The sequence below is a fragment of the Aythya marila genome (assembly GCF_965140915.1).
Source record: "Aythya marila genome assembly, chromosome: 5".
NCBI lineage: Eukaryota > Metazoa > Chordata > Aves > Anseriformes > Anatidae > Aythya > Aythya marila.
In genome coordinates, this window is record NC_139046.1 from 24,267,678 (window position 1) to 24,288,263 (window position 20,586).

Here is a 20,586-nt window from a genome sequence, read left to right on the forward strand (position 1 = left end):
AAAGGCTCCTGGCTATTCACATCAATTGAAATTTGATGCAACTACACAAATTATGTCCTCCAAGGTCACCTGTGAATTGGTCTAGTGCTGTACCAGTTTTATGGTTTGTCACTCCAGACTGAAGTTTACATTATCCTTAAGCAATGTGACTAAGTGGGAGGAAGGACCATGGGCCAAGATTTTCAAAGCTGTTTCTCATAGTTCCATTGCAATTGGGAAGCCAAGAATGGTGGAACTGTGTTAGCCTCAGCACACGTAGCACAACTTTGGGAGTTGTTCTAATTGATGCTGAATTCCTATTAGTCACAAGGGTATGTCCTGGCAGCCACAAAAAACTGGAGTATAAAAGACATTCTGACCATTGACTTCTTTCCAGAATTACCTATTCCCATATAAGAGTTTGTGAGGAACAGGTGAAGTAGAGTCATTAATTCACCTCTATACCACCTATGGATTTCTGTTCCATTAAGAAATTTTTCCAGTGCCAAAATTTCCCTCAAGGTCCCTTGAGCCATCAGAATAGCATAAAAAGACAAGAATAATACTTTTCCCTCCCCCTTCAACATATCTACATATTTCTACTGTATACATTTCTATAAAGGCTGCAAACTCAGCAAGTAGTTATAATCTCACTGCAGAATTGTGTTCAGACTTTCAATTCATGTATCTTAGCAAATATTAATTGTTTGGATAATCAGGGAATGGTTTTGTGATGTAGTAGCTTCTGAAGCAGAGTGAGCTGAAGATATCTGGTACTATTAACTTTGTTTCACAGGTGGGATTTTCTCTGGCATTACCTTGTTGCTAATGGATTAGATGGTTTTCATGTTATTCAGAACACATGTGAGTATGATACAGTCATCATTGTTCTTTTATTACTTTTCTGATGATTTTTCATGCAAGTCAAACCCTGGACCAAAAGAAGCTGGCTGAGTCAGTGCATTCAATCCCTGTTTTCACAGGCACCTATGTCACATATGTTCTTGCATGTCCCTATATGTTACTTCATAGAATCATAGAATGATTTGGGTTGGAAGGGTCCTTAAAGATCACTTACTTCCAACCCCCTGCCAAGGGCAGGAACACCTCCCACCAGGCCAGGTGGCTCTAAGGCCCATCCAACTTGGCCTTTAACAATTCTAGGGATGGGGCATCCACAGCTTCTCTGGGCAACCTCTTCCAGTGCCTCACCACCCTTATAGTAAAGAAAGCATATTCAGAAAGTCACTAAGATCCACTATGAAGATAGTTAGGAGTCCAGATTTTTGCCTCTACAAACACCTATTAGAAGGGTGAATCACAGAACAATCTTGCTGCAATGACAAAACCCTAATTCCTGGAGAAGTTAGACTCAATTATTTTTGTGCTAATAATATGTATAAGGGATCAGAAGGACATCCATCTTAATAGCTAATTCTTGCCAATGGTCAATAAAGGACAATTACGCTAGTGTACAGCAAGATGACAAGTATATATTCTCTCCAGACTTCAAGGGTCCGTGATCCAAGAACTCAAGAATCTTCTTAACTCTGTCCTTGCTCTCTCCTTTGTGACAGCATGGAACTATGGGAACAAGCTTTATGTATGATTTCAAACTTATTCCAGTGTCCAGGTTTACTTCCTAGATAGGACAGACCAGACCTTCATGTTCCATGTTTTTCACACTATTCAGTGGAGTTGATTGAAGAACTCACACCTATACCTGGAGAGAGAGGTCTCCCAGTTTACTTCCTTTTTTCTCCCTCTCCAATTACACTTACCTTTTGCTAGACAGTTTGCTCTATGTCATTTGTTTGTTAGTTTGTTTTCTGTTTAATTAGTTTTTAACCAAGTTAGAAAGCTGAATCTGCCAGGGCTGGCATGAGAGGGAATGCAAGGCTCCTTTTAGTAGCCATGAATTATATTTGCTGAAGCTTTAATATGAAATTTCAACCCTAATTACATGTTTCACAGAAAAGTCAAGAGCTTTTTGTAATGTGCAGTAATTTCTTATGGCAATAACTGCAAGCTATTTTAAAATTGCACAATTTTATTAACAGGCAACTTCAGGAATCCTTTATTCATTCAAATTTGGCAAAGTATTTAGACATGAATTAAGTATTGCAAGCTGACAAATAGTACACTGAAGAACAGGAATTAATTTACTCCTGATTTAGATGGTTTGATGCCTCTGACTTAAGCTGTTCCGTGAACAGTTGAACTGATCTAAAAGTTCACCTAAGAAAACAACAAAAACATGCAAACAAACAAAAAAGGATTTTCATCCTCAGTTCCTTCTCCCCATTTGCTGTGTGGTCCTGCTCCTTCTCCTGTGGTAATTCTGAGTTTCACTGAATCCTTCTATAAGCTGATTCAATTCACAAATTCATCAAAAACTGTGCCATTTTTGGTAAATTAGTCTTCTCCTAGGAATGGAGTTTTGTATAGGCCCATGGAAAACTACAATAAGGTCTACAGCTTGTACAAGGAGGGGTGCTGACATGGAGGAAAAAATGCACCTTGTCCTTTTAGAACAATTAACTGCAAAATTGGAGCTTCCCATCTCTGAAATCGAATACTAAATTTCAGTATATACCTAAATTTCATGAGACAAACACCATACATACATTATCTGTAAAACAATGGAGTTTGCAGCTGTTTCAGTTCTTAGATATGTCAAATTGTTCAGATAATAAAACAGTTCAGATAAAAAGAAAGAGAAGGCCAAGGAAAATGAAAATGATGCATTTAAAAATTCACCCTCCAGGGGCTAAATTAGAAAGCCTTTTACCTATCTAGCAGACTTGCATTATTATTATTCCCCCTGTAGTGGAACTCAACATTTTTATCCATCCTGACTGGGATGTTCTAAGTGAAGATATAACACTATGAAATATTTGCTATCAGACAAGATGGGAAAAAAAGGCAATGGAAATAAAAGTTCTTATTTAACTTAGAGATGTACTAAACAAATGCGTATACATTGTGACTAGGATGCATTTTTGCATTACAACTGAGCTGATCTAATGGTATGCAGCCACCAGAAAGCAAATTATTTTTTATAGTTTAATTTTCTGACATACCAGCAAGCTGAATCAACTTTTCCTGAAGTTTTGCAACTGCTAGATCTGATGTAAAGGAAACAGTGGGAACATACCACATACAGGGGTATGGGAAGGGAGTTGGGTAGCAGAGAACCGTAAACAGGACTAACTTGCTCAATGTCAGATCGCCCTTTCACCAAGTTAATTGTAACATTACACTCCACCCTCATGACAGTGTATACACATATGCCTTTCATGTATACTTTTAGCATATGGATTGGTGGTTGCCACTGACACCCTGTGCGCGTTGCCACCTTTTCTGGCCTGGTATTGCCTGTTACACAACAGTATGAAGAAGCAATTTGGGAAAACAAGCTGGCAAAAAAAGAAAACCAAAAAGTGGTTAACTGATCAATTTTCCACTGTCTCTGCTGATACTGTCACTGCATGACAGTTTAAGGATCAAGGGGATAAAAGTAATTCCAAAATAATTGACCTTAAAGTATTGGGGAAACACATCTTCAAATTAAATATGCCTTTTCTTAGTTCTTTCTAGGATACAAAAAATGTCAAAAAACTTTTTTCCCTTTCTGTTTTTCCTTTCCTAATTTGTATTCCATTTTAGCAATCTCAGAACTATTTAATTTGAACCTTCCAGTTTATGGCTGAGTCGCTCAGGGAAAGTGTCATGAGACAGGATAGAGGTTTCTGTCGTAAAGATTTGCTGCTGTCTACAGGCACTTTTCCCATCCCACAGGCATTTTTCTCTTGTCCTTCTTCCTCCCTTGTACTGCCACTGCCACTCATCTGATTCTTGTGTCAAGCTGATTCAGTTCACTAATGTGCTAAAGAAGTATCCAACTTGCCTCCTGTGAGAAACCAACTTGATCTAAGTTGCTACAGGTAAAGTTAACATCTGAGTAGATATTAGATGGATAGTACCACAGGTATCACTCAGAGGTATAGCTCCCTTCTCACAAAGGATAAGGTATGGCAGCGTCTTTTGCAGTTACAAGAAGTTAATACTGCTATGGATCAACAGCCTGTCAGGGCTAAGGGAACACCAGGCAGCTCACTGCCCCTCTGAGGCACAATCCCTTCTGTGTGCTGCTCTTGAGCTGGTGCTGCTGAGCTCTGCTCCCAGCTCAACTCTGGTTGTAAAAGCACAGTCTAACCCTCTGTTTCTCACCAGGGAGTCATCAGTTTACTACAACATTGCAGCAGTTAAGAACTTGCAAATATTTCCGTTTTTTCCCCTTTCTTCCTCCTAAGAAATAAATTCAAAAGACAGCTCTATTGTGCCAAGACTATTTTGAAGATGGTATTTAACTTGCAACCTACTCAACATGAAGACTCTTGTTTTTCAAAACCCCCTCTAGACCTAGAATACACACTGGTGCATCTGCTCGTAAAAACATACAAAAAGCATAGTTCATAAAGATATTATCTCTCTATTTATTTATAGATTTACTTGGCACTTATTGGCCTAATGTAGTTATTTTAAGGACATACTTAAATACAGTATTAATGGCCAGCTTCTCTGACAGAATTGTTGGCATTGCTACAGTTAGACTGTTCTTCCAACATACACAGTTTTAGTCTCTCATATTCTTTGCCTCTAAAAGCTAATGCAAATACAAGTAAGAAAAAAACAAATGTAAAGAGGTAGAATATTGCTTTTATGCTTATTGTAAATGAAGACGTTAAATAGGGATTTTCCATACTTAAATGATCTCTCACTCATTTTACTATATGATTAAATAATGAGAAAAGTAAGCATAGCTTCCTTTTTTCTTTCACCTTCCCTTCCCTTCCCTTTTCAGAAAAGGGGGGGAGGGAAGGGGGAAGGGGGTTTCCTCTCTTGTTTTATCTTAGGCATGTTCCATTCATGGTTAGAAATCAGGCATGACAATGGTCTAATGCAAAATTTTTGTCCACGGAGAAATCAGGCATGACCACGTTCTACCCCTGAACGTGATCTTAATGCTTTATACCAGTGACAAATCATTAACATCTGCTAATAACTCACCCAGCTGCTTTGCTAGATTGTTATAAAAAAAGTCTTATGTATACCATAGATGTCTCCAACTTGTAGCCCGTTTAACCTTTCCCAGCTGCTTAATCCTTATTTTAAATATCACTTAAAAATACATACATATTTAAAACTATTCCATTTCTTTGTCTCCAGACTACTTTTTTAACTATGCTAACATCTGGTCATTTCCACTCCCCAATTCCCATTTTATATACTTATTTTCAGCACATATTTTTCTTGTAAATAGAACCCATGTACTTTATCACCTCCTAGCCCTCCACTTTCTGCTTTCTGCTCTTGCTCTCATACCACTCCATCCCTCATGGTTTCACTTGACTCATTCTTTAAATACAGGATTGACACAGAGGGAAGATTATGTAAAGAGCTTCTTTGATTGTCTACCCTAATTTAGGCTTAGGAAAAGAAAATGGGGGCATGTCTAAAGGCAATAAACAAAGGGAAAATGGAACAATGTAGAGTAAAGGGGGTATAGGCAGTTGTTAGGGATGAAATTGTATAATGCAAACATTTGAACCCTAGAAAATACTTCCTGGCTTGAGAGCTAGTAGGCTATGCAGGAGCCACCAAAGAGAATTAGAAGGCACTTGTCACCTGGCACACTTTAAAATAGGCTGGAAACCAGCTGTGGTTCAGGACCAAGCAGCTAACAGAACCAAGGATCTCTGAACAAGAGCAGAAGTTAGAGGGGAAGGAGAGTACAATTAGGAATGCCTCCAGTACCAGGCATAAGAAAGCTGGGAAGAAGAGGACAAACCCAGTTCCATGGCCTGGGAGCCACTTCCATGCTGGGGATGTGGGTGAGATGGAAGGACACAGAGGGAGAGGGAGAGGGAGAGGGAGAGGGAGAGGGAGAGGGAGAGGGAGAGGGAGAGGGAGAGGGAGAGGGAGAGGGAGAGGGAGAGGGAGAGGGAGAGGGAGAGGGAGAGGGAGAGGGAGAGGGAGAGGGAGAGGGGGAGGGGAGGGGAGGGGAGGAGAGAAGAGAAGAGGAGAGGAGAGGAGAGGGGAGGGGAGGGGAGCGGAGCAGAGCGGAGAGGAGCTCAGCACTGGGATGGGAATTTCTGAGTGCTGGTACAGCAGTGGCGGGAGGGATGTCATGGATGCAGACTGTAACACTTCATTTGGAAACTTGCTGTGAATTTAAGTGCTGGTTACACTGTCCTGGTCAAAATTGCCTCTAGCTGTTTTGGTATCATTCCTCATTGCTATGAACTAGTAGATAAATAGGCAAATAGGTCTTCCATGTCCAAAATGAACAAATCAGATTCATAAATATTGTACAGGATAGTCCACATTACATTGAGTGCTAAGAATCTAACATTATTTCTTTCTCACCATTTGAGTTAGGCAATTTATGTAGCTCAAAGAAGGTATATTAGCACATTATGATAATTTAGATTTATTTATTTTTTTTTAAACAGCAATAGAATAGCATATCCTGAGGCTATGGGAATCTACATAAATAAAATAATTAAACACATCTGTTGTTTAATGCAAACCATAAAACATAATATAACACTACAGGGTATTTTCTGTACAAATATGAATATATTTTTTCAGACCTCTTAGCCTGACCCCAGTTGGCCCCCATATCCAAAATGTTTAAAACTGAATTTCATGTTTGTCATGATCTCCGATGCATGTATCCATACTCATATCTGTATAAATCTTGAGATACCATAAAGAGAATCTAAATAACTCTACACCTCTCTTATTTCTTTGGTAGGTTCTACCTAGAGAAGCAGCCAACTGTACAATAAGCATATTTTGGAAGACATTTAGTCCTTGGTTCTCTTGCTTTTCTTTCTCTTCCCAGTAGATAGTGCTACAAAAGAAGAATTATTCCAACATATCAGTAATCCAGGACATGGCTCTTATCTATAGTTACAGTTTTGGAACTCTTCTGTCACATTTGCTTCCTCTGCCTGGAAGAGGGTTATCTGTAGTCTTATGTTATGGAAGGAAATATTTTCATAAAATTAAAATAAAAACAAAAAGAAGGAAAAAATTCAGAGCTTTCCTGGATTTAAACCAGGATTGCACAATGTGCAGCCCATGAAATCATAAAATACAGTCCATACCACCCTCTTGAAACTGCATCACGAAGACACAGCTAATCAACTGCAGTTTTTGCCAGTGCTAGTGATCTTAACCATCAAGAAACTTTCCTTTCTCTACCAAGGAAGATACTGTACCAGTACAATCAAATGTTTTTTTTTTATTATTTTTATTTTTTATTTTTATTTATTTTTATTTTTTTAAAGATGTAAATACAATATATGTAGATTAGGGAAGGGAAACCCTCAGGCTCTTGTCGTATTACAAGTTCTGCCCATGTAGCTGCCAGGAATTGTTTACATGAAGCTGGTACCTGATGGTTGTAAGTAGTGGAAATCAAAACACAGAAAGAGTATTGTGTTATGGCATCAGAAGGAAAGCAAAACATAAATTAAGGGGACCTGAAATGAACTATTTTAGTTCACTGTCGAAATCAGATGAAAAGCAGAACAAGCATAAAATTGTGAAAAGCACAAATGCATGTTTACATTTGGCATATGTCCATAGTAAAAAGCCTGGTCACTAGTAGGATGAATAATATTTGGTATATCGTTTAGTATGATTTCCAGTTGTTCCTCAGATTGCCTGCACAAGGAATCATTTGTAAAGCATTCTACAAAACAGAGCTGTGCTTGGGATGTGTAAAAGGACAGACAGAAAGATGAACCCAAACAAAAATCTGCAACAAAAATACAGACTACATGTTGAAGAGCACTAAGGCCACTCCAAGTCATCTTTGATCTAGCTTCCTTCCAGAAATCCAACATATACCTTACACACCTACTGGTCTGAAAAGAAAATGTGCAATATGCCATCAGACATTTCCTCTTGTCAGTCTTGGCTCTTCCTCAGGCATTCTTTCTCATTTGCTCTCTGTGGGAGACTGTCGGCTTGATTCCACTCCTGAGAAGCTCATTCCCACATCTGCTGCTGCCTCTTTCCTTAATCCTCCTAGGACAGTCTCAGCATTTACCTCCTGCACACAGACCTCTTCCCTCACTTCTCTTTCTTCTAGTGTAGGAGACTGACCAGCTGCACACCAGTCTAGATAGCTAATTAGGTATCTAGAGTTTCTTTTTTTTTTTTCTTTTTTTTTTTTTTTTTTTTTAATCTTATTCCCCTACCATCCTTAGAAACAGGGAAAGAATTCTTTAAAAGGGAAATAGATATTAATCCACTATCTTGAGCATGCTCAAGGTTGATATGGCTTATTTGGCAGGTGTTAGAAATTTCACGGTTATATCTCTCAAGTGAGTCAAAAAATAGGGTTGTTGTTGTATGGCCAGTGTAATGGCACAGATAACACGTAACTTAAAAGGTAATATCACTGTGCTGCTCTGTAAAATGGAAATGACTATTTCATGGGATTTCATTTTCTTAAGAAAGCACCTAAAGTTCATAAAATTACACAGTAAATGTCAGAATGTTCAATAAATACTATGGAAAAACTTCAGAAAAGAGCTCCGACAGTCTATTTTGCTGACACATGAACATTCAGTTTCTAACAGCAGTGATAAGCTTATTCTAAAATCAAGAAACACTATGTTATAGTTTTTACAAAAATCAATGCTGATTTGAAATAGAGATACTGTTAAGCACTTTTGCAGTTTGACCACAAATGGCACAGTATCACATGAGGAGATGATGATATGTTTCTACAGTTCTTTTTATCCCAAAGAATCTCAACAGTCTTTATAAAACATACATATGGTATGCCTACGAATAAAAATAAAAATAAAATAAAATAAAATAAAATAAAATAAAATAAAATAAAATAAAATAAAATAAAATAAAATAAAATAAAATAAAATAAAATAATAAAATATAATAGTAATAATTAATAATAAAAATAACACAAATCACTGCAAATCAGAGCATCTGTTTAACAGTGCACATCGATATTGTTGTTTAAGTCGGGGAAGGATTTAAATTGGAATAGTACATCTAGCTGGAATTATTAGCCTGTATGCCTTTATTAATTCCTAACAGTTTGTATGTAGAAGGAAAACAAAGGGCAAATTATTGACTCCTGGATCACATTTACATCCAAATCATTGTAAACTTGGGATAAATTCTTATTATACAAAACTTGGGTCTGTAAGGAAATATTCAAAGCATTAAAATGCTGAAATTCAAATGCCAAAAATAGAGTACAGCTTCATCAGGTACAAAATGCACAGACCGTATGAACAATTATGCCGAAAGCCACTGATAAATCAAGTAAGACTAATCCCTGAGAAAAGCCTTGATATTTAGTTGAAATAAAGACATTAATTTGATTTGGTCAGGGATTATTTTTATATTTTTTCCCCAAAAGGAAAACAACAACAACAAGCGACAACCTTAAAAAAAAACTTTTATCAGGAAACAATCAGTTTGCTGATATTTTTATGTACATTTTTAGATGATAGTGGTTGTTCTCTATGTTTTTAACATTTTCAATCCAAAACTGCCGTTTTTCTGGATAAAAATAAATAAATAAATAAAAGAAGAATCTTAAGTGAAAATTTCCAAAAGTCAAAATTAATTAAATGAAGTGTTTCATTGGCCAAATTTAATTGTTTTTATAGTAGTCTTCTGAGGTTTCAACCCAGGAACAGAATATGGAATTGTTTGGTATTCTGATAACTTTCCCAGGACAGGAAGACTATTTATGCTTAAAACTATTACGAATGTAGCTAAAGCACACTACATGAAGTAACATGAACTTAACACAGCATGATGTGAACCAAGTCAGCTATGATCATTTGGAAACGGTAACGTTGTATAAGGAAAATGAACTCTTCCTTAAACCATGTTTTTTAAGAAACAGGCTCCACTACTGCTCACTTAAACAAAAAAGACCAGAAATCAAAGAGGAATTAATGATATAAAGGAAGTAGCTCTTGCAAAACAACAGATGGAATGAGATCGGAAACACATGTAGTAAGCTGAACTTTTTAATAAGACCAAAATGACAGAATTGGAACAAAGGAACAAAATGGATAAACACACACACAAATCAGCAGAACAGTTGCTAACTAGAAATGGGTCTGTACTGCAGAGTTCAAATTTGGACTCAGATCCCAAATTCTTTTCTAAATTCAGTGCTTTAGATCCATGATGTTGGTCTGGATTGTTGTAGAAAGAGTGGCAAACCATAAAATCTTGATCATGACTAGAGGAAAACTTTCTCTATACTTTCTAAGGTGAATTATTGGCCTTATTTTCTAATGTTGATATTCTGGATCACACAAAAGATGGAAAATCAGTTCAGTAAAGATCCTGCTCTAATGCTGAACTACGTAAAAAGGCATTATAGTAGTAGCAACATATTTTTCCCAGATTCTACCAAAGGTGGGAAACAGCTTTAAGAAAAATAACACGGTTGTACACTAGGTTGATCAGGAAAAAAAGTAACATATTCTCCTGAGAAACACATAAGAGATTTTGTAGGAATGTCTCTTGGGCTTTGCTTTCCAATTTGCACACATCCATCCCGATGTGAGGCCATGTTATGAAGACACAAGTCAAAAAATAGAAGAGACTATTTAAATAAAGAATAAAAAATTAAAATATCTGGAAATGTCATTATTTGAATTAAGCAGAAAAGCTTTAAAACATTGCCTCTTGAATATGTTTAATTTGTAATGATACAAGTTATCTTGATGGCTCTCTTTAAACAATAATTAATTAGACTCCAAACCCTTTAAGTGGTAGTTGGCTTACAATAACATTTACCACTATCCGAATATGTTGTGTAGAATTAAAACTCCTTAATTTTCAAGGGGTATGAACCAATATATTTCCACTGAATTCACCACAGATCTGGAGCATAATTTTGTATTAGTATGATGTGAGAGAAAACATCTTTCTTTTAAATATTTGTGTCAAAATGTATAGTTATGTCAAATTGCTGAGAAAATGAAAGAGAGAAGTAAACGATTCATCTAATCCATATAAAAATATTTTTGTTCACAGGACCTTCAGATGCAAATCTTTTTAGATGCCTTATGTATTTGATTTTTTTCAGTGATATCTTGTTACTTTATTATTTCAAAGCATTTAATCACACATTTCTTCATCTGCGTTTTCTATTAAATTCTGTCATGTAGATACAATTGTTAAAAAGAGTTACAAAATATGGTTTCCATTTCCGAACTAAAGAATACTGAGCCACGTCCAAAATGAGTATTTCCATTTCAATATATGCTTCATAATATTTATGAATACTTGCACTAGCAACTTTGAAATTTGTTTTCATGAACAGCGAAGTGACAAAAATTCAGATATATAAATATTGTTGATTAATGAAAAAGAGGAGGCACATGTAAAGGTAACCAACGTTTAAACTTGAGGAAAATTTTATTTCTGGTCATAGGACTTATAAATTCTAATTTTGCAGTATCTCTCTTGGCTGCATGGATTTTAGAGATGATAAAATGTAATAGCAAGGAAAATTATATGCCAGTGTAGGTAGTAGGTAGTTTGGAAGTTAGTAGGCTCCTGAAAATGTCAGTTTTATGGCAGCAACCCAGTAGCAGGGAAATTAACTTTTTTTTTTTTTTTTTTTTTTTTTTCTGCCTAAAACTTGAAGATGTTCAAAGCTATGGGATAAAAGCTAAAGCTAAAGGCATAACCTGAAGTCACAGTGACATCCTCCAGTCAGGTTTGCCTGAATGATCCCTCAAACAGCATCAGCTTTCCCTCAACTTCTGATAGCTTCCTGTAATTCTCTCCCTTTCGCTCTGCAACTGCTCCTGTGAGCTATTGCACAAGTATAATTTTTTTTGTCAGTAAAAGGCTATTAATTTATGAATTTTGTATGTTTGCTTGAACCAAAACATATGCTAGTAGGGCCAAATGATAAACTCTAGGTGAAAAAGTACTCTGCTAATTTTAATATAAAAGTAACATGTATATGTATGACAATGTTTTGTCCTACATATCATGATCTAGAATACCTTTTATCATCCTTTTGTAAGTCTAATGAATGACATTACAGCCCACATTAGATGTCAGAAAACAAAAGGGTTTGAAAATAAGCAAAACCAGCCTAAGACACTTTTCTATTCTCTTTCCAGTAAAGAGAGACCATATAGGCTTAATTAAAAAAATGAACCTTCCGTGTCTTGACTGTGTCCGTACCAGAGAGATCTTACTTGCTACTGCTCTCCCTGCTCATACATACGCAGACACAAATGCTTACCAAGTCCTGTAAAACTTGCTCATAATTAGGATGACAAAAATGGAGATTTATTTAAGCTACAGATCAGTAAATTAATCTTAAGGGTAACTGGTAAATAAAACAGCTAACAAAAAGTCTCTGTCATATTGAGAGACTAACAAATATAGCACAAATATTTGAATAGTGTCTCATCAGAAACTATACCAATATCTTTTCTAATTGAAAAGAGAGCTTTATTTCAAAGAAGAATTGAGATTCATAGGGCTATATGGGATTATAAATTATCTCTAATTAGCCAGGTCACTTACATGAATTTCTGAAAACAGTGATGTTTGGTGTTCTGATAGATAACAAAATAAAATTGTTTTCCAATGCCTATTAAGAAACAAACAAACAAACAACAGTCTATTAAGCATTTTGCTTGTTTGTGGTTTATAAAAATGCATTTATATCTGTATGTTATTCATTTTCTGATATGTGTTATGAATAAAGAAGTCAAACATTGTTACTGTAAAATAATGGAAAAGTACTAAACACAGGAAAGATATTGCAAAATGTTGTCACAAAAGAGCCAAACCATTTTCCAGAGTTTCAAAATAATCTTTGACAGGAACTTTCGTTTCTCCAATTTTCTATTAAAAACATACACACACAAAAAAATTATAACCAAGCTATGATCCTGAACTACAAATCCACTAGATGTGAGCCTCTGGCATCCTCCCTAAACTTCAGAATGCTAATTTAGATCAAATAAGATTGCATTCATTTGAAAAAGCCATGGGACTTTCCACCAAACAAATGCTTAATAGAAAAAATGCAGGAAACTCAAAACATCATAAAAAATAAGTGACAAATAGTGATTTTATAAATCCTTTCACCTAGTCATAAAAAATAAATAAAAAACCAAAACCCAGCAACCTATATTAGCTGAATTAGCTGGAAGTGATTAAGAAATGAGGGATTATCTCTCATTTCTTCAATGCTAGAAAAGAGTGAGTGCACCGCAGTGCTGAGAAACACTGAAACCAAAGAATAAATTAAATGAAAACAATCCATTCTAAATTCAAAGTTAATAATTAAAAACTCTTCACTTGAACCTGTGTGTAGCCACGAATTAACCTGCTATAGCAAATTTTGAGAACTTTGGACCATTGCAAAATAAAGGGAAGGGGCATGAACATGACACTGAATGGTGGATGAGATCAAATACTTTATTCTTGGTTTTGCCACTGGCTTTCAAGACTTAAATATTTATATCTACTAGCCAATACTAACATCAGCAGAATTACTGAAATCCGTATAATATCTCTGAACACCTCTGCACCACCAGAACACAGAAAAGCTATTACTTGGGTACAGCTCAATTCTGCAAAGAGTTGCAGTTAACTCAATGGCAGAGAAATTTGCTTAATGGCTTTCTTACTTGATTCAGCCCATTGTTTTTGCCATGAATTGTAATCTGATTTCTTTTACACACCTATTGTTCTTCCATTTTTTTTTCTTCTTCTTTAATTCCATTATGTACAGACTCAGGTTTCACGTTTAAAGGGCTCTTAATTTTTATAATTTTTATAAAGTATTTTTTTTAAATGTTGAGAAAGCTTCACAAACATCCTCTCACACTCTTCAATGCTATGCACTTCTGGATCTCAGATGTAATTAGAATTTTCTATATGTACATTATATATATATATATAATGCATATATATATAATACATATATATATAATGCATATATATATATATAATGTGTATGTCTATCTATCTATATATTTCTATACAGTATAACAAAAAACAGTAAAATCTGGAGTAGAATGGGGAAATCTGTCCTTCCGAACATCCACTGTAAGTTTGGTTTCTGTCAGAAAGCTGAGAGTATATCTTTTAATTGCCAGTTTATCAGAACACACGTAACTAATGTTTTTATGATATAAGATATGCAGCATGTTCTGAATCATGGATGGTAGTAAGGATAGTATTAAGTTCTTTGAACCAAGATTGGGGGCATGAGGATAGGTTGGATGACAACCTCAAAGGCAGCAAAGACATGGGGAGTAAAACACTGATGCTGCATTTATACTATGGAAGAACACGACACCTAGTTTAGTACAAAGGAAAACAGAAAGGGGTAACTCAGCCTGAGATTTAAAGAATTCTTACAGCACAACAGGCCAAAATGATGACACTAAAGCATATCCTATGAGAACTACAGGAGAGACAGAAGGGCAAGACAGATTTTTTTCTTGTAAGTTTGGTCTTGTATCTGTTTTGCTTGTTTCAGAGTCTTTAATTTCAGTCTTTATATGTAAATCACATTTTAATTGAAAAGTCTCAGTGTACTCAGAGAGGCACACAGAGGACCCAGTTGAAACTACTGGGTGTATTGTTTCTATGTGAATCAATGTATTCCATATTATGAAGGCATCCAGAAGAGTCTTCAGAGCAAACTCCAAGCAACAAGGAGTACCTGCTGCACCCAGGCAGCAGTTAATGTGGATGGAGCTTCCATTGCTCTCCTGTGCTTTGGGGCAACGACCACAGATGGCCTCCTTCTGCAAAAAGCAAGATGCAGAAAAGTATCTCAAGGCCATAGGCAAACCCCACAATGTGATTTAAACATAAGCTAAAATATATCTGTAACTAACTCACATTGGCTGACTGAAACTAGAACATCAAGTCCTCATTGACTTAAAGCATATTGCTTAAAGCATATTCCAAACACCACAACTGATCTCCTCACTATTGGTAGAGGCATCTGATACATTTCCCAGTGAAATGCTTTCACTTAGATAAGTGGGACCTAAACAAAAGTCTAGGTATATGGTATTTGAGCAGGCAGCCCAGGTAAGCAGTTGAGTCTTCATCCCTGGAGGTATTCAAAAGACATATAGATGTGGTGCTTAGAGACATAGTTTAGTGGTAAGGACACAACTATTATTAACTGATATTTTTCAGTTTCAATAAAAAACATTGAAAAAATAATTTGACCAAATTTTCCAGGTCACTTCATCATTTATGCTCACACATAAACTAATAGTCAGAAAAGGAAATAAGGACAAAAGATAAAATCGCAAAGTTACATAGCTTATGAAGCAAATATGGAACACTGCATTTCACCATTTTTATCATTTGTATCAGCTCTCATAAATCCGTGAAAATGATTTTGGAGGCAATACGGCATTTCCCACTTAAAGAAGTATTGCTGCAGATGATACAGATAGTAAGTGAATTTAACTGTAGCCCTCTTCATATAAAAGGATTTTGTTACAATGTTAAAAATACATGTCAGAAAACATATTTAACACCTTTAGATGACCTCTAATCAGAAATGTGTTATGCTATTCAAATTCCAACTGCCAAATGCTGCAGATACAGGTAAGTAAATATAAATGCCATTAAAGGCACAAGTTAACTTACTTGGAGAAGTTCTAGCATTTTATTTTTTGACAGCTCCTAATCTGGATATCTTCCAGTGTCAACAAAACATGTTCAAGCAGAATCTTACCTTGTTTTCACTACATCAAGGGGATGCATCAGGCAAATTTCTACAAGACCTATAAAATAATAATAAAAAAGGCCTAATAAGCATTTGTACAAACAGTAGTTTCATTTTCATTGACTCCAACAGTTTTTGAAGTTTGAAAAGTAAAGTAAAAACCTAAACGTATCCTTGATGTTACAGCATTAAAATATCTCATATATTAAACATACTCTTCTGTAGTGTATTGGAACCTTCAGAGATTTTAGACAGTGTACCCAGTGATAGTTGTTTACTGCAGTGGGGAAAGTGAGGACATAGGCTATGTGATAATTTTATTAATTGTTTTTACTTAGCTTTATGCCTTAAGAACACCAGGCATATTGGACAGGCATCATAAATAAATATATTAAGTACTGCTGAAAGTAGTGAAGGAGGGCAGTTCAGGTTAGCACTGGCTTCTTTGTCGTACAAAACTAATCCCTAAAGATACTGACTGTTATTATGCAACACAGTGCTGGGGGTTCAGATGAACTTGGTATAAAAATAACAGCTGTTTTTTGAGCTGGTTATTTGGGTTGTGGCCTTGCTGGTTCTTCATCCTGTCCCACTCTTGAGCTGACACTGATGAGCTGTCCAGGCTTTTCCCCTTCCTGTCTCCCCACCCATCACCCCAATTCACATTCTGGGGACTTTCCATGTTCAGGAGTGGAGGATGTGGATAGAAAGTGGAAAATGTTGAGGAAAAAAGAGATCTGGAAAATCCCTTATGCACCTGCCACCACTGGCTTTAAAATTGGTTCCATTACTGTTTTCCACCCACCTGCCGTCTCATTAGAAGTCCAGAATTTTATCACCCACATTTTGCTCCTGCTCCATGGCATATGCCACCTTCCATTACTTCAGAGAGCTTCTGAGCTTCTCTACATTTTCTTACATTTGCTAGGCTTGCCTACATCCTTGTCCATTTTATATATCACTCTCACTTCAAACAGAAAACATACAAGAAGAACATGTATTTAACAAGATAACAGTAAAAATATATTTTGAGATCTTTCAATATAAAGAGGTGACAAAAACAACTGCACAAATTTTAAAGGATTTTGAACTACTGAGAAAAACTGTATCTGTACATCCAAGAAACTAGATGACCATATCTTTGAATTTTCTGTGCCCTAGCTTATTATGACTAATAAGCTTCCATGGTCACTTTTTACCCAGAGTAATAAATTTAATGGTATAACATGCAAAAACTGTTTCTGAAGACCATATTGATCATAATGTTTCAAAGCATCTGTTTCACTTATTCATTATTTTAGCAAGAATAATTGCAAACCACTTGTAATACAGAGTGTGTATTTTTGTGACTCATGGCTAAACTTCCAAAAATCTTAATCATAGAATTGTAGAATCACAGAATTTGGTTTAGGTTGGAAGGGACGTTAAAGACCATTCAGTTCCAGTGTCTCTGCAATGGGCAGGGACACCTGCTGCTAGACTAAGTTGCTCAAAGCCCCATTGCACTTGGTCTTCAACACTTCCAAGGATGTCGCACCCACAGCTACTCTGGGCAACTTGTTTCAGTGCCCCTACACCTTTATGTGAATTTCTTCCTAATATCTAATCTAAACCTATTCTCTTTCAGTTTAAAAACATTACCCCTTGTCCTATCATTACACACCCTGATAGAGTCTCTTTTTTGTAGATTCCCTTTAAGTACTGGAATGCTTCTATAACATCTCCCTGAAGCATTCTCTTCTCTAGTCTAAGCAACCCCAACTCTCAGTCTCTCTTTATAGGAAAGACGGAACTTGATTCAGGAAAACATTCTTATTCAGGGTAGAATATCTTCAAAGACCTTTCTTTACACATACCAGAGAGACTAACAGAAGCCCATGTTAAAGTTCCACTAGGTGCTCTCCTCATTCATATGCCACTGTCTTTTGGTACAGATCCTATCCTCTTATTTTAATGGCACAGAATATGGCTTGGTTTACTAAAGTTAACAGTCTCTAAAACTTAAAACAATTTATTACATGCTAGGCTCCTGAATTACTTTCACTTTACACAAAAGTGAAAATATCATGAAATTTGAAATGCCTCCCCCTACTCTCCCCCCACCAACTATTACTACTGAAGCAATGAAATTTGCATTTTGGCCCTGTTTTGCAGCAGACTTGATGCAAAAAGAGTCTTATTGGGCTTCATTCAGGAGTCAGGCTCTGCCTGGGCAGCGAACACTGCTGTATCAGAAATTGAGTTGCTTTTTTCATTACTGATTATATATCTAAATGAGGCTTACAGTTTCCATTTTAGAACTACTAAAGGTAGTAGTTCAAGTATAATAGGAAAACAGTTTTATTTTATTATTACTATTTTGAAGTTTATGTAAGAAAGGATTAAATTTCAAAACATTATCTATTTTCTATTTCAACTTTATCCAAACTTCCTGAGTAATACACGTTCTTATCTAAATAAGCTCTTTTCCATTGAACCAAAGCATTAGCAAAGGGAAAATTCTCATTATAGTTAAAGGAAAGTTAGCCAATATATGCAATATGTGTGTAATTTTTTTGAATTAGTCACAGGAGGGCATAAGCTGTAATTCTAACATTCTCAATTAAATGCATTTGAGCAGGAGTTTATGCAAAAGTTTGCAAAGATATTAAAATGTTTAAATTTAATTCTTTGCATAAAATACTTGATGAGAGTTCCAATTAACATAAACAATTTTCCCACTTTTATATTGTTACATTCATATATAAAGCTTGCAAAACATAAAACTGGACAGATAACCTCTTTCACCTAGCTATTTGCCATTCTATTTGAAAGAGTATCAAACTATTATTTGACCCTTGTTTTATCATATTTTCTCTCTTCTCCATGCAACATTTCAGTTTTGGAAAAAAGGAAGACAATATACATTGGATCAACCATAGAGTATTAATATTAGTAGTAAGGACAGTCTTTCAAAACCATGTAATTCAATATTTTAAATATTTTTTTTCTGGAAAGCAAGAGTTGTAGTTTTTATTTCTGAACAGGTATATTTATTGCCATAATTATCACCCAGGAATGGCTTCTATTTTGCTAAAATAAGAACAAATCACACGTCATGTAAGGGAACACAGTCTGTAAGCTTTCTGTTCTGATTCTGTCCCAAAACCTATAAAATATTCCACAGATGCCAACAGGTGCTTTACAAGTGGAGCTGCAATCGAGTGTTTCAGTGCTGGCAGGGGGCATAGCCTACAAGTTTTCTCCTTTCCAAATACTCTCCTTTTCCAACTTTTCCTCCCCTCACTCCCTGTTTTATCCCTCCTGACCCCTTCCAAGTTTTTGATCTCTTCCATCTTGTTTTGGCAGACACGGCCTACAGTAGGGGGCCAAGCACAGGGCCAGGGTTGTTCACCCTATTCTGTTTTTGCAGCATTAATGTCCACTTTGGGAGAAAAGTGTACATTGCCAGAATTTGGCTCTATTTTCTTGGTCCTCATAGGATAATTTTTAATTCAGGCATTCTTCCAGCAACTGAATCAGATGAATTCCAAGGTCTTTGGCAAGTGATCTGTTTTGATAACTTCAGGATTCTATTGGTTATCTACCTTTCTCAGTCTTTCCTTTGTCTCATCATTTAATTACACACTAGGTTTTAAATGGTATATAATTACTTGATTTCACCAGAAAGAACTCTTCAAAAGATTACATGGCTCTCTGAAGAGCACCAGAGGAGCACACACTGTGCAAGACACTAATGGAATGGCTACAAACACAAGCTATATTTTTTCCATCTACTATAGTAGTCATGCAAATCATTACAACATCCTACTTGATAGCCTGCCCAGAAAGTGTGGTGGCCCTACTAAATTACAAGTACTCTGAGATGTGGCCAATAAAATAAAATATATTGCTTTTTCTTCAACTAATATTTATCACCTTTGTGATAAATTCAATTAGCACTATGAAAATCTAATTTGCTGAGTTGATATATCACGATGTAATGTATTTTTACTTGTTTCACTGTAATGACTACTGTTTACCGACTTTATTTCATGATAAAGTAGTTAACATTGCTACAGATAGATTGTTCAAAAATGTATTCCAATGGTCCCATCGGGTCTCCTTGGTGATGTCACATGTGAACTAACCCAGAGTGATTTATGATGGCCTAATTCTGTTCAAAAACAACTCAGATCCAACAAGCTGAACAAGAGCCCAAAGGAAGTATAGGAAAGAACAATTACCAGGGCAGTCCAACATTTGTTGTCTTCTGGGTGGGAAAACATTCCTTGTGAAAACTTGATACTAACCATAAAGCAAGACATAATCAAAATCTCTGCATAGAAGAAATAACCAGCTGTCATCATTGACATCCTCTGAGTGTACACAAGTGCAATATCAACAACCAAGAAGGGAGTCCAGGGTTCTATTATGTGAAACACACTGCTGATTAACTAAGCCTGTGGAGGGAATAATATGTTAAAAAATACTGACCCTCCAGTGCAACCCTACTCATTAGAGATTTTTCCCTTTTCCAGCTAGCATAGCCTATTTTCAAACTGTTTCCCATTATGGATTACGCTACATTCCCCTCTACAGGATTCACACTTAAACTTTCAAATTGGCAATTTTTGTTTACTTCTCTTCAAAGAATACATTGTGGTGACTGGTGCATATGTTGAGTTCCTTTGCTCTTTGTTCCTATTTTCCATCAAACAAACAAATCTTGTATCAATAATCATATAATATGACCTGATAATACTATGGCTCTGTTTTAAAAAGGCTCTAATTCTCCATCTGGCAAAAAG

General features: G+C 35.9%; 1 protein-coding gene across 4 annotated transcripts in view; it reads right to left on the minus strand.

Moving 5' to 3' along the window:
* Positions 1 to 20,586, minus strand: part of SLC25A21 (solute carrier family 25 member 21) — a 251,830-nt gene that overhangs the window by 95,561 nt on the left and 135,683 nt on the right. For all 4 annotated transcript variants that reach the window (XM_082761252.1, XM_082761253.1, XM_082761251.1 and 1 more), the window contains one exon: positions 15,806 to 15,854. In XM_082761252.1, coding sequence (XP_082617378.1) covers positions 15,806 to 15,854 — 49 coding nt within the window. The remainder of the gene's footprint in view (positions 1 to 15,805; positions 15,855 to 20,586) is intronic.